The sequence below is a fragment of the Triticum dicoccoides genome, chromosome 2B (assembly GCF_002162155.2).
Source record: "Triticum dicoccoides isolate Atlit2015 ecotype Zavitan chromosome 2B, WEW_v2.0, whole genome shotgun sequence".
Lineage (NCBI taxonomy): Eukaryota > Viridiplantae > Streptophyta > Magnoliopsida > Poales > Poaceae > Triticum > Triticum dicoccoides.
Window position 1 is genome coordinate 465,052,620 of NC_041383.1, and position 13,850 is coordinate 465,066,469.

Genomic DNA, 13,850 nt, shown 5'->3' on the forward strand with positions numbered 1-13,850 from the left:
TAGGACAACTCTCCGTTGCTCCAGCTGGTTTAGTATCGACTATATCGTGCTGCTTTGCTTCAAAACTGCTATGCTTAAGCGTGGTGATGTATTTTAGAACTATGTTAATATGCTATCTTTCTGTGTCTTTGGGTTGTTCTACACGCCCATGTGTACTGGTAACCTCACCACCTCGCCGAAAGAGGTTACCAAAAACAAGCGTTGCATGAAATCATACACCATGCCTTGTGTTTCCGTCTAAGCAAGCGGGCAACCAAACAGGCCACCTCTTGATTTTTTTGCCTGTTTTTTTCTCAGTAAGGTCCAATTAAAAAGGGTATGCTGTGCAGGCAAAAGTTGCTGCGAGAACCAAACACGCCCCACAGGATCAATAGAAGAGAGAAAACATCGGCACAGGCCCACAAACAAAATACACTGCCTGCAGATCCGTCACTCACTGTTGGCACCCTCTGTTGTACGTCAGTGTGGAGCCTAGCAGCAAACATGTATCTCGTGAACGTCGTCATCAGGAACGTGCAATCTTGCAACTTTTAAATGGGGCGGAGGCAGGCGACGTCTGCGAGTGAGCCCAACCGATCGAAACGTGCGGCTCCGCATGACCAGGGTTGGAGCTTTTCCTGCCACCAACTCAACAAGTTGGACCATTCCAGTACCGCTTTCTGCACCGAACGCGCATAGCCACAGCTAGGAGAATCGCAACAAGCTCATGATCATGACTGGAAGTCTCGAAGCAACTGGTGGGAAGCTTCACCTCACCAGTCACCAGCTTGACTGACATGAACTGGACTGAAATGCAGCCAAAACATCAGGACTTGTACTGTCTGGTCTTCCAAGAGTGAAATACACAGAAGGATTTTACCCACCATCTTTCGAAACAGCTTCAACAGGGTTACATATGCTAGTTACCTCGTAGAGAGATAGTAAATCTCTATAGTCACAACAGATGGAAATGCTACAAGTAACTATCAACAAAAAACCGGAGCAACAATTTTGAGGCCTTTTCGTGAAGAAGAAAAAAAGAGAGAGCTTGCAGACAAAAGCAAGCATCTCCACTGAATAATCTCCTTTTCAGAAGCTAGGGACCCCCGTGGTACAACATTCCCTCTTTTCTTGGTGCTATACCAACCTCTCTTCCACCACATTCCCAACATTTCCGGAGGAAGAACAAAAAAACAACTCAAGGTCGTCAGTAGAGGAAGCTAATAACCAAAGCTTACAGCCTCACAATGTCACAGGCAAGCCGTAGTTGTGGAAGGACCGGATCACTCCGCCGTGACTTGCTGTCACTATCACCATATTCCAGGCAGCCGATATCGCCGAGAGACAGTCAGCCAGCCGGGGCCCATTGACAGGCTTCGCCGAAGTGAGCTTCTCCTCTGGCCACGTCACAGACCCCCTCATACCGTCGGCGAAGAACCATGTCCCAGGGGAACGGCTTTCTCCTCCATGACGGCGTAAAGGCGACACGCTGGCAGATTTCTCGGTCAAGCGGGCCAGCTTGACATGCCTGTCTGGATGCACTCCCGGCCATGGCACCGCGGTTGTCACGTCCTTGGAGAAGAACATTTCGCATGATCGAACCGATTTGGCTTCGCCTTTCTGTGAGGCGCTGCTTGAGTTGTCAAAATTCCATATGTAGACATTGGAGTCCATGCCGGTGGATATAAGATATCTGCCATCTGATGTTAGTGATGGCGATGAAAGAGCCTTTGACTTCCAAGGCCCTGCATCGTAAGGTACAAACGGTGGTGTTAGGACCTCAACTTTCTAAGCGAATGAAGGATAGAAACTTCTGCAAAAATATACCTTTAAACTTTTGGACGATATCAACACCATCAGCAACTCGAATCTTGGAATCTGTTGATGTAACTAGGAATCTAGGGGAATCACTTGTACATAACTGCCAAGTCGCAATCACAAATTAGTGGATCGGCATAACAATTGCTTCCAAAAATACTATAGTAGAGAATATCATGGCAAATATCACACCTGTAGACTCTTGATCCGACTGGCAGCAGATTTCTTTTTCCCTTGCATGAACAATTCTTTGTCTAGTTGGATGTCTTCACCTGCAGAAACGAACTGCTCAGCTGAGACTACTATAATATATCATTACTAAGAGACATGCAAAGTAACAAAAACCACATGGATGGTAAGTGGTGACTTCTATGTACCTGACTGATCATAGAAGCGACAAACTCCTCCAGTCGTGCCAACAACAAAATTCTGATTTACAAAAGCATGAATTAGTATTAAGTAATGCAAAATAATCTGTAATAACATTTCGATCAGATCCAAACCTTTCCATCTGGTTGGTAACTAACAGCAGATATGACATTCCTGGTATCAGCCCAGTTGACAACCCGCTTGTCTAGAACATCCCAAATGCGAACTTTACCATCTATTGAACCACTGATGAAGTATCTTTCGTCAGTTGGATTGAACTGAACGCACGTCACTGTTGGCAATTTCAAAGGAAAGTCAAATTCTTATCCACAGAAATACTGAAACTGCAATGGCTCAAAATGTGGAGTATACGGTAAGACTCTTTGCCGTTAAAACAACAAAACCAGTAGAACAATGTAAGAAATCAACAATGGGCAAGGCACTAGGCCATCAAAAGCACACAACAGTCGGTTTATGATATTTCTGCTTACCGTAGTCTTTGTGTCTGAATACTCCAAGACAAACATCTGAGCCAACTTTCCACAACCTGACTGTCTTATCTTTTGATGAGGTCAACAGACACTGCAGTCAAAACCAAGCCAATGAAGGTAAGCAATTAAGCAAATGAAAATAAAAGATAATAATCTAAGAGTGTTCATGATACATGAAAACTTGTTAACAGACAATCATGGTATTTCAGGCCAAAATGTAGGTTGAGTATGAGCATGAGTAATGTGATAGTTCTAGAGAACCAAACGAGAAACTTACATCTGAATTCGACCAGGTCATATCCAGGACATCACCTGTATGGCCATGTAACTCATGTAATGGGCTCTCTGTAATGTGAAAACCCTTGCTTGGCATAACTGCAAGTGCACGGCTCTGCCCCTCTGCTAGCTTCGGCTTAAGGATTTTGATTTTCTCTACATGCTCATGAGGGTGGTTCTCTCCCCCATACATTTTAGAATGTGCATCCACTTCTGTAATCTGCCATATTCTCACAACACAGTCCTCACCACCACTTGCTAAATACCAGCCAGACGGACTAAACTTCATCACTCTAATTAAACCGTTGTGCGCCCGGATTTCTTGAGCCATATAGACGGCAGAGAATTCCGCATTCTTCTTCTTTCGGTGCTGAACTTTTGTTCTGGATGGTATACTTGTCGTGCAGCTTTTTACATGGACATCAGTCTTGCACATTCCACCGAAACTCCTCTTCTTCATCAAGTTTTTGCACAAGCTTTTGATATCCTTTTTCTTACCACCAATAGCCTCTTTTGTCTCTGCTGCCAGTGCAGGACTCTGACAATATGCTCTTCGTAATAACTTTTGAACAGATCGAGAAACGCCAACTAAGCTTTCAAACTCCAGAAGAGACAACACCTTATCTGTTGCAACATCCTTGAGAAAGCTAGTTAGTCCGTCATGCCCGCCATTATGAACTACATATCTCTTTCCACTATCCAGATCCCTTATACAACAGGCGGCATCAAATGCTGATTCATTCTCAGGTATAGATGAACCCAAAGAAGACATGTCACTCATAATAGTCCTTTCCTGCAAGTCAGCACTAGTGTCAGCAGTTGTGATCTCTGCCTGGCATTGAGAAAGATCCACTTTAGTGGAACCTAAGTCATCCAATCCCATTCCCTCAAGGAATCTTTGCCGCCTTTCTTTAACACTCATTGGCTCATTTGCCCAAATGTCGTACTCGAATTCCCTTGGTGACAATCCGTCGCCACTCGTACTACAATCATCTGATGATGAAGGCTCCCTTGCTGAACTAATATCATCAAATGCATCGAAGAAGATATCATCCCTGTCTGAGTTGGATCTTGGCATATCGCACTAAATTTCTTCTAGATTGAGAAAACAATCGGCACAGAGTTCTTGTCGACCACTGTGAAAGGTGAGTAGTGATCAAAATGTCATCTGCAATTGACAACGCAAATGTCAGGCTGGTGACATGGAATAGAGCAGCAGAACATGAGAAAAACATGTAGTACAGTGGAAATGAACTGAACGCAAAAGAAAAGATTGAGTGCCCGATATGTCAAGTAATTGTCCCGCGATTACTGACCAACTTTATCAGTTCTATTCTTGCCCAAAATCGCACATTTTTATTTATTACATTAAACTTATGTGCGTACAATTATATAACCAGTTCAATTATTACATGAAACTAGCGATGGTATAACAGCAACAATCATAAAGTAATATCTACACTTGTACAGGTACAAAGAAATGCTCATGACAGGCACTAATATGCAAGAGGGCAAACTGAGGTTAAGGCGTGCAGTCCTGGCCAGCAGAGGAGCACAGAAATGCGCCACTCCCACATGATAATCCAACGAAACAGCAAGTGCGGAGGCCTTGGATAACACAACTCAACATAAACGAATCGCGCAATCAGCAAGCAGCATTGCAGATCAACTGGTTATCCATCAAGAAACTACGCAAGTACCATGTCCGCAAGCCTGATGCAAGGGCGAAACACAGGCACGGCCACTCCTCCCTCTAGATTAACTCCTAACCCTGCTCCAACTAAAATAAAATCGCACAGCACCTGAGTCCTGCTCACCAACAAGGCAACAGCTCACCAACACAGCGCTGCCAAACCGTACCCACGTTGGGCATCCCGCCGCGCCGGCAGAGGAAGCAGGCGACCAACCCACACGGGCAGGCGGCGGAGGCCACAAAGCAGCAGCAGCCGCGGCATGGCGCGCAGATCCCGAGGGGAAGCAAGCAACAGCTAGAAACAGCGCAGAAAGGCTAAAGAGACAAAAGTAAAAAAGAAGGGCTATGGGAGAGGAGAGGAGGACGGCACGTAAAAACAGCTGCTACGCCGTGTACTTTGGCTGCTGCGTCTGCGTGCCACCGGAGGGAGAAGCGCGCGCGGGCGGGGGCCCAGCGACGTGCGCTGCCGCCGCGCGCTGGCTCTTCTATTTTAACGCCTACCACTACTACTACTACGCCGACGGCCGGACGGGCTGGGGCGTAGGCGCGTGGCTGGCCATTAAAGACGCGTCTTTACGCTGCCCTCGTCAATCAAAGGGCGAAAGATGCGGCAGCGATCTTTCGTTTTTGATTTGGGGGGCTTTTTTGGTTCCTGTGCAGAAATGGCAGCACCAACAAATGAAACGGATTTATTTTTCGGCGCCTCCCATTCGTCTTTTCCTTCTGAAAACGATGATGAAGAATTTAACTATGCCGCCACAGATTCCGAACGTTACCAGTGCTGGCTCGGTTGAGTACAAAAAAACTAAGGCATTGTAGTAAATGCGATGTGAATGAAAACGGATTGTCTGGTGCTGGCCAGAGTGATCTCGACAGCACGGCGCCATTCAACGGGGATAATCTGATCGCACTGGTGTTCAATTCAATTGGGTACTACTGCTAGAAATGTGAGAAAAGCAACGCTCGTCCGTTTCAATCAAAATGACAAAAACAAAAAAAAGAAGTCCCTTTCCTGGCATAAACGTTCGAAGCATCGGGTGATTACTGGCGCTTCGATCGCGACTCGATGAGCAAAATTTGCGGTTCAATCTGAGGCGGCGCAAGCAAAACAAAGGAGCGCTAAAATCCAAGGCTCGGAAGAAAAGAAAGCGAAGTGCTCCTACTACCGAGCCCCCAAAAATAACGAAGCATATCCCACTGCCCATGAACTGTTCCATTCAAACAGGAACGGCCACAGAGGAGGAGAAGGAGATACTCCGTATAGCAAATCACTGTGCCATTCAGCAACAAAAACATACGGATCGACCCCCCAAAGGAAAGACGGACAGAAAGGAATCGAATCTCGTCACCTTCTCCGCGTGCGTGAGGTCTCCGGCCGAGGCCGGCGGGAAGAATCGATCGGTTCTTCACGGCGAAGCGTCCGGCCGCCGTCACGGCCTCCGGCGCCCAGCCAGCCGCGCGGTGCCTGCTGCTGCTGCTCCCGGGGCGGCCGGCGGAGGGTTCGAGGGGGGACAGACAGAGGGGAATGAGGACTCGTTCCGGTTGGAGCTTGGGATTGGGGTTCTTGGACTCTTCCGCTCCTTCCGTGCGCTCCCTCCCTCCCTCCGTCTTTGTACCTTGTGGCCTTGGTTTCCTAGGCGGTCGAGTTGTTCCCTTGTAAATAAATCGAGCTGTAACGCTAAATCCCGACGCGGTCCGCCTTTGATCGGTCGCATCGCATTCTCCGGCCCGGTGCTTGGCCGGTCTTTTCCCCTCTTCTCTTCTCGCTCGTAATTGGCTGCTGCTGCGTGTCCAACGGCATGGAAACCTACGGAATTTTCGCTGGGATTGCTGCTAGCTTCCAAACAGGTTTACGAATGTGCAGTGATTTTGGGGGTTTATTTTGGCCCCGTTAACTTGTAATTTTTTCTTTTGAGAGTAACAAACTTGTAATTTTGGGTCCTTCTGATGACAGGTATGCTGTCATGGAAGTGAGACCTTTTTGATGACCCAAGTTTGTACTAGTTCTTTGAGTTTTCTTGCTATTGTCTCCGTACCTCATCAGTTATTTACTCCCTCTATCTCATAATTTAAGACGCTTTTGCAAGTGAGTAAAATATAAGGCTATTGATTTTTGTAAAAGGTCAAAAAATCCTGTGTTTGATTGAGTTCATAGCAGAAATATATCGACATTTACAATAGTAAATAAATACATTTTACGATGGATCTAATGATCTTTATTTTGTATTGTGGGTGCTAATATTTTTTCCTATAAACTTGCCTACAGTTAGAGGGCTTTGACTTCTAAAACATTAATAGACCTTATATTTTGAAAAAGATGCAGTATATTCAAACACAATTTAGTTTACGTACGACCTGCTATGAATTTGTTTGGTTTGGGGCAACCTGTAAAATCGGCGCCAAAGGAACGATAAGAGAAAAACGTCTGGAGGAGAAACATAAAAATTTCACTTCATTGGAGGCATCAAATACTTTAGGTTTCACATAACGAAAGTACTATGCAGCCGATACTCATTGGCCGATTCATGGACGATGCCTCATCCAGCGGTTCTGCTGCATTTTGTCCCATGCATGTGTGGTTAGATCAGTAGGATCGTGCACAAATCGGCTGACCACTGTCGTGTGTGTAGCAACGCTGTTCACATAAAGGCCTCGACATGGCATGTACTAATATGGCTCTATTGATGTATTTTGCCTTGAAATTAGATCTCTACTCATGAAAAACCTGAATAACCATAATGTACCTACAGTTGGGAGAAAAGACCAAATAGCTTATTTCTTATTTTCTTCCACATATCATCAAAGTAGCTAAAGAACTCAATAAAGGGACAATTCCACCAAATGAGAAACAAAGAGGCAAAAAAGTTTAGCCACAGAAATATTTTTACATAAATTCAGAATGGAAACTAAAAAAGACAAACAAAACAGTTGACATTATTTCAGGAAAATACAAAATGATACCAGCCTCCTTGAGCTCGAACTAGTTTTAAAAATGATTGAAGGCTCCTTAGAGCCGGGTTCTTTTTAGAAAGTCGTAAACACGCTCCCTAAGATTAAGAAGAGGGTGTGAACCAACATGTGGTTGGATGGTTAGAGGGACTGTGGTATCCCAGCCCACCAGGGTTCAAATTCTGGTGCTCGCATTTATTCCTGAATTTATTTCAGGATTTCCGGCGATGCGCATTCAGTGTGAGGAGACGTTCCCGTCGATGACGAGGCGCCTACGGTAACTTCGTAAATCTCAAGATGATATGCCAGCTCAGTCTTTCGGAGGTGCTCATAGGGGTAGGGTGTGTGCATGCGCGTTCATAGGGGTGAGTGTGTGCGTGTGTATATGAGCGCTTGTGTCTGTACTGATGTTCAAAAAAAGTTAAGAACAGGGTTTTTCAGTTATTTCGGAAAAATACTTATGTTGTAATAGACCCGGGGCGCACTTCATTATTTAGGCCATCCAACATATCCTCCACATGTGATCTCTCTATACACGTTACATAGTACACATACATTAGAGAAAGAGATGGAGACCTACCTAATTGGCGTCACTTGTGGAACACATCCCGGTTCTTCGCACGCGTCTAGACAAACAACACAAGCCTTTGATCGCTCTCATGCCAACAGTTGTTAAGTTGCAACAAGTGCCATAGAACTATGGATAAAGGGGCAGCGGGACAGTGATGCATGTGAGTTGGGTTGGGGGGGTGATGGAGCTATGAGCTAGTGGCCTCGATTATTTTAGCATCTATCGATCTCCTCCTCCAATTGGAGGCTTTTCTTTCTTCAGATAACCCACTCACCCTCACCACCATGCGTCTTTCCAACGGAAGCCTGATTCGACTTTTAGACCTTCCGATCGTAGAACAAGATGACACTTTGTGGACTGATCTTCCGTGTTCACATGTTGGGGTAGACTAGTACGCGCATCGCATGTACTGCTGCTAGTGCTAGTTCACAGGGAAAAATAATGGACGGTGTGCCTTGAAAAGAAGAAGGGAAATGGCCGGTGGTACAGCGTTTTCCTTTGCTGATATGATGTGGACCTAATGCTTGGACCGGGTATAATAATCTTGGTTGTAGATAGATAGAAAAATGATTTAGCGGCGAAAATGTTCCAGCCTACAGGTTAACGGATCTAATCTGTCAAACTTAGCTTGCATAATTTATACACCAGATGCATATACTATGGGTCTATGGCTAACAGCCTGTGTATCTGTCCTGGACGAGTTGCTCCTGTTTCTTCTACCATCGTTTCCGCGAGGCTACAGGTTGCCATATGGCTGTGCTGACGAGCACGTACTAGGACTTGCAATTCTTTTTTCTTTTCTCGCTAGAAAGGTACTAGTAGATGATATAATAACTGAAGAGAAAGCAGCAGATGCAGGACTATTTTTCCAGAGAATATATGAATGTTTTCTGGCTGTCGAGTCTTGACAGAGAAATGCAGTCAAACTGCCTCTGCGCACATAGCTGAACGCTTCTCAGATCTGAGCGTCAGAACGAAGGTACTGTAGCAGCCAATTAAGCGCTCAGAGAAAAGAAAGAAAACTAAGAGGTGCAGATAATCATGGCGCTGTGCACGGCAGTTTGCTCTGAATAAACTCTGGAGCGAAGATATCACTGATCCAGAGTTTTGTTTCCAGAATATGCCAAAGGAGCAGACAGACACGGACAGGCAACAAGTAGAGTACTGAAACAAGCAAGGAACAAACTTTTGCAATGCACATGAGCATCAAACAAGCGCGGAATTTAAGGGTCTGTACGTTGGTCAGGGATGGGCACGCACCTAATTAAGCTTTTGCAGAGGAGTTATTCCATCCAGAGTTGCCAGAGAGCAGGAGCGACGGACCTGCAGTGATGTTTTGGGAGGATGTTTCAGGTTCAGGAAGCAAGGCTAATGCTCGCTCATTAGTGGGAGCAGTTTGTCTGCGACGAAGGAGGTGAAGAAGAAGAAGCAGGCCTTAATGCGGCCATTTGTAGGCAAGGATTAGGCTAAGGGCGACAAACAGAAAATATACTATTAGTACCAAGTTGTAGTAGTAGTGTTACCCATGAGCTGCCGCAATGTCAAACACTTTGGCGCATTCGCTCGCTGTGAAGTCAGACGCTGGATCAACTCCAAACAGCAGGGAGATTACACAAAGCAAAAAAGCATGTGGCTCTCAGCTCGCCCCGTCTAATCCCAAGTCGGGGTTAGTTAAGATTCCGCAAGCTTTGACATGGATCCCCTCGCCCTCGCAATAATTTCCAAAAGTGCAGGTCGCCAGATGGATGCCGGCTTTGTTTAACCAGCCGCGTGCTGCCATGTTTATGCTCCACGTCCGGCTCCGCCGCTAACGTACTCCTACTATCACCTCGAGCGGCATGGGTTATTTACGTGCCCGTGTCCATGTGGCGGGCGAGCTTTCCGGCGCCAACCATGAGCACGCCCGCGTTGTCTAGCGACATGTTTAGGCCACGTACGGTCGCAACTTGCAGGGTCGCAGCGCAGATGCCAATGCAGAGTGGAGCAAGTGGGGCGTGTTCCGGCCTCCACGTCCACGGCCACCGGTGCGGTGCACATGCGGGGTGCTGGATGGATCGTTCGAGCTGGAGCTGGACAAGCGATTGCTTTTCGGGTACGTGTGATCGTCGTGTCGCGTAATCGAGACTGTGAGGTGAGGTCGTGGGGATACGGCCCAGTGAGATGGCCACGATCAGAGTGTACTATGCTATGCTGTGCGCGTCCCGACCTTTTCAGGCGAGGCGAGCAATGATAAATCTCCTGGATTAATCTGGCGCGATTCGGTATCTCTTTGGATTTCCTAGTTAATTCAGATCGTAGGATTCGGAGACCGCCTGTCACTGTCAGGATCATTTGCAGCGAGATATCGATTGCATTATTATTATTAACAAGTAGGAGTGCTCCTGTATGCTCTACCAGTTCGTCGACGCACTGGTACGCGGCCGGGCATGCATGCGCCAGGCCACTATAAACTGTCCATCTCATGATCCTTGTTTTTTAGGAAAAGAAAATGAAAATCACTCTGAGCTAAAGAACCCAATAATGCCTGTTCCACTAACACACACAACAAACTTGGGCAAACAATGGAGGCTAGGCCCACGTCACCCCGGTAGTAGGCCGGCCCAATAAGGTGGTTTTCTCGAATGCATGGTGTTTCACGTCAGGAAAAAAAACTTTTGTAAGACATGTCTTGTTGCAGGAATATTTGTAACAAGGTTGTCTTGCAAGTTTTTTTTTTGCAACAAAAATCTTGTTGCAGAATATTTTTGACTTCTTTTTTTGAAACATAACTCTTGTTGAATCTTTTTGCAACACGTGTCTTGTTGCAGAAAGTCACCGCGTTGCATTTCTTGTGGTCATGGCCTCGAGCAGAAACTCGGTCTTGTTGGGGAAGGGGGGAAGGGTGTTGTGTATGCCATGATGGTGGTGGTAGAGGCGATGCATGATACGCCTCCATCGTATCAATAACTTTTTATTGTTCTATGCCAATATTCTATGTTTTTCATATACTTTTAACAATATCTTATATTATTTTTGGGACTAACATATTGATCCAGTGCCCAATGTCAGTTCCTGTTTGTTGCATGTTTTTTGTTTCGCTGAATATCCATACCAAACGAAGTCTAAACACGATGAAAATTTACAAAGATTTATTTGGGAATATATGCGATCTTTTTGGAAAAAGAATCATCAACGCGAGACGATGCTCGAGGGGCCCACAAGCCCAGAGGGTGCGCCGGGCAGGCTAGTGGCGCCCTTGTAAGGCGGCTGGGGGCCTTCTTCTGCCGCAAGAAAGATAATATCTGGAAGAAAATCCCCTCAAAATTTCAGGCCAAATCGGAGTTAGAGATCTCCGAGGGTTTAGGAAACGGTGAAGGGCCAGAAAACGGGAATGCAAAACAGAAGAGAAACAGAGAGAGATCCAATCTCGGAGGGGCTCCTGTCCTCCGGGAGCCATGGAGGCCAAGGACCAGAGGGGAAACCCTCCTTCAATCTAGGGGGAGGCCAAGGAAGAAGGAGGAGGAGGGGGGCTCTCTCCCCCTTTCTCCCGATGGCGCCGGAACGTCGCCAGGGCAATCATCGTGTGACGGCGATCTAGTCCAACAACTCCGTCGTCTTCATCAACACCTCCATCACTTTCCCTCATCAATATTCAGCGGTCCACTCTCCCGCAACCAGCTGTACCCCTTACTTGAACATGGTGTTTTTGATGGAAATATGCCCTAGAGACAATAATAAAGTTGTTATTATTATATTTCCTTATTCATGATAAAGGTTTGTTATTCATGCTAGAATTGTATTGACCGGAAACTTAAATACATGTGTGGATACATAAACAAATATCGTGTCCCTAATGAGCCTCTACTAGACTAGCTCGTTGATCAAAGGTGGTTAAGGTTTCCTAACCATGGACATGAGTTGTCACTTGATAACGGGATCACATCATTAGGAGAATGATGTGATGGACAAGACCCATCTGTTAGCTTAGCATATGACCGTTCAGTTTATTGCTACTTCTTTCTTAATATCAAATACATATTCCTTCGACCATGAGATCATGCAACTCCCAAATACCGGAGGAATGCCTTGTGTGCTATCAAACGTCACAACGTAATTGGGTGATCATAAAGATTGGCATGGATCGAGATTGAGGTTTGTCACTCCATCGAAGAGGTATCTCTCACTACAAAAAAAGACACATTCGTGACATTTTGGGTCGAACGAATTTTTTTCCTGTCATGCTTATGACACTTCTATGACGATAATTGTGACAAAAGCACGTATCACCATAGATGTGGTGGGCTCCTACTTCTATGACAAAAAATCATAAAAAAATGGGATGTTCGTCCTAGGCGAGCCGGGGACGCACCTGCATGACATTCTTTGGGCCGTCCATGACGGAAAAAATCATGGTAGAAGCGAGGGCGAGGAAAATATTGGGGAGTTCCCAGTTACGGTGGGTGGTCGGGGCCGAGCGATGCACGGAGGAATTGCACGTTTCTCTCGTACACGTACGCGCGTGTGTGCGACGCGTTCGGCTCTAACTGAACCCGAGCGAAGCGTTCGCTTACTAAACCTGAGCGATTGCACTAGCTATGTTACTGAACCCAAGCAATCGATCCCTTGGCTATTAACTGAACCCGAGCGATTCCTTCGCTACTGCTGCTAACTGAAGGTGGGGGTTGGTTGAACGAGTCGAGACGTACGTGGTTGGGGTTGGATGAACAGTTCCTGGTGGGGGTTGGATGAAAAGGACCTTGTGGTAGTAGAGGCCGTTGCCGCTGGATGAACAGGACCCCGATCGAGGAGGTGGGGTGGATGAACAGTAGCCGGTGGAGGGACCCCATGGAGGGATTCTTGAATAGGACCCCATGGAGGGCTGGTTGAACAGGACCCCGTGGAGGGCTGGTTGAACGGGAGCCGGTGGAAGCTGGATGAACAGGAGCCAATGGAGGCTTGATGAACAGGACCCCGTCGATGAACAGTAGATGGTGGAGGTAGGAGGAAGTCGACGGTGGATGAATAGTAGCTCGCGGAGTCCCATTTTGCGGTACACCACACCCTTCCTCATGAACAGGACCCCATTTCGATCGTAGGCGCTCCAACACAAGTCCGTTTCCTCCATTTTGCGGTATGCCACACCCCTCTCGGTCAATAGCACCCTGTTTCGACCATAGGCACTCAAACAGAAGGTCGTTTCTTTCGTTCTACGGTATGGCAGACCCTGTTTCAGATGTTCCTCCAAGCCGGTTGGCTCCCGATGAACACGAGGCATTCCGTTGCCTCCCGATGAACACGGCGCAGTTTCTCCATTTCGACCCAGCCGGTGGGCTTCCGATGAACAGGACGCCGTTGCTGCCGTCCGTCGCCTCTCCATGTACACGAGCCCTGGTCGTACGTATGTGTGAGTTGGCGTTTGAGACCCCGCCCATATGTACGTATGTGATAGTATTTTTTGGCATGTGGCTGTACATATGTGTACACAGTTTAGAAGCGACTGCGTTAGGGGCTCTACTACTACACGTGTCGCTGCTTGCTCGACCACGGTTCTTCGTTGCAGAGAGACCTATCGACCAGTATGTATGTACACGTTCGCGACCAGACAAAAAACGCTATGTACATTCATGCCACAAGAAAGAAAATTACATTATGAATTATGCTAGGTAGCATTCCACATCAAAAATTTCTTTTTTGTCATTTACCTACTCGAGGACGAGCAGAAATT

The 13,850-nt window shown here is 46.6% G+C and overlaps 1 protein-coding gene across 4 annotated transcripts; it reads right to left on the reverse strand.

Moving 5' to 3' along the window:
- Positions 1 to 836: 836 nt before the first annotated feature.
- On the reverse strand, positions 837 to 9,518 carry LOC119364252 (WD repeat-containing protein YMR102C-like). 4 transcript variants are annotated; one of them, XM_037629692.1, is made up of 8 exons: positions 9,407 to 9,518; positions 2,935 to 4,101; positions 2,658 to 2,748; positions 2,301 to 2,458; positions 2,175 to 2,226; positions 1,990 to 2,069; positions 1,807 to 1,900; positions 837 to 1,724 (listed from the first exon to the last, which is right to left on the reverse strand). In XM_037629692.1, exons 2-8 carry the CDS (start codon positions 4,009 to 4,011, stop codon positions 1,222 to 1,224), a joined length of 2,055 nt encoding a protein of 684 aa, XP_037485589.1. In that variant the 5' UTR covers positions 4,012 to 4,101; positions 9,407 to 9,518; the 3' UTR covers positions 837 to 1,221. The 4 variants fall into 4 exon arrangements, with proteins under 4 accessions (XP_037485589.1, XP_037485588.1, XP_037485590.1 ...); XM_037629691.1 differs by lacking the exon at positions 9,407 to 9,518 and adding an exon at positions 5,976 to 6,211; XM_037629693.1 differs by lacking the exon at positions 9,407 to 9,518 and adding an exon at positions 4,997 to 5,015.
- Between the last annotated feature and the right edge of the window lie 4,332 nt (positions 9,519 to 13,850).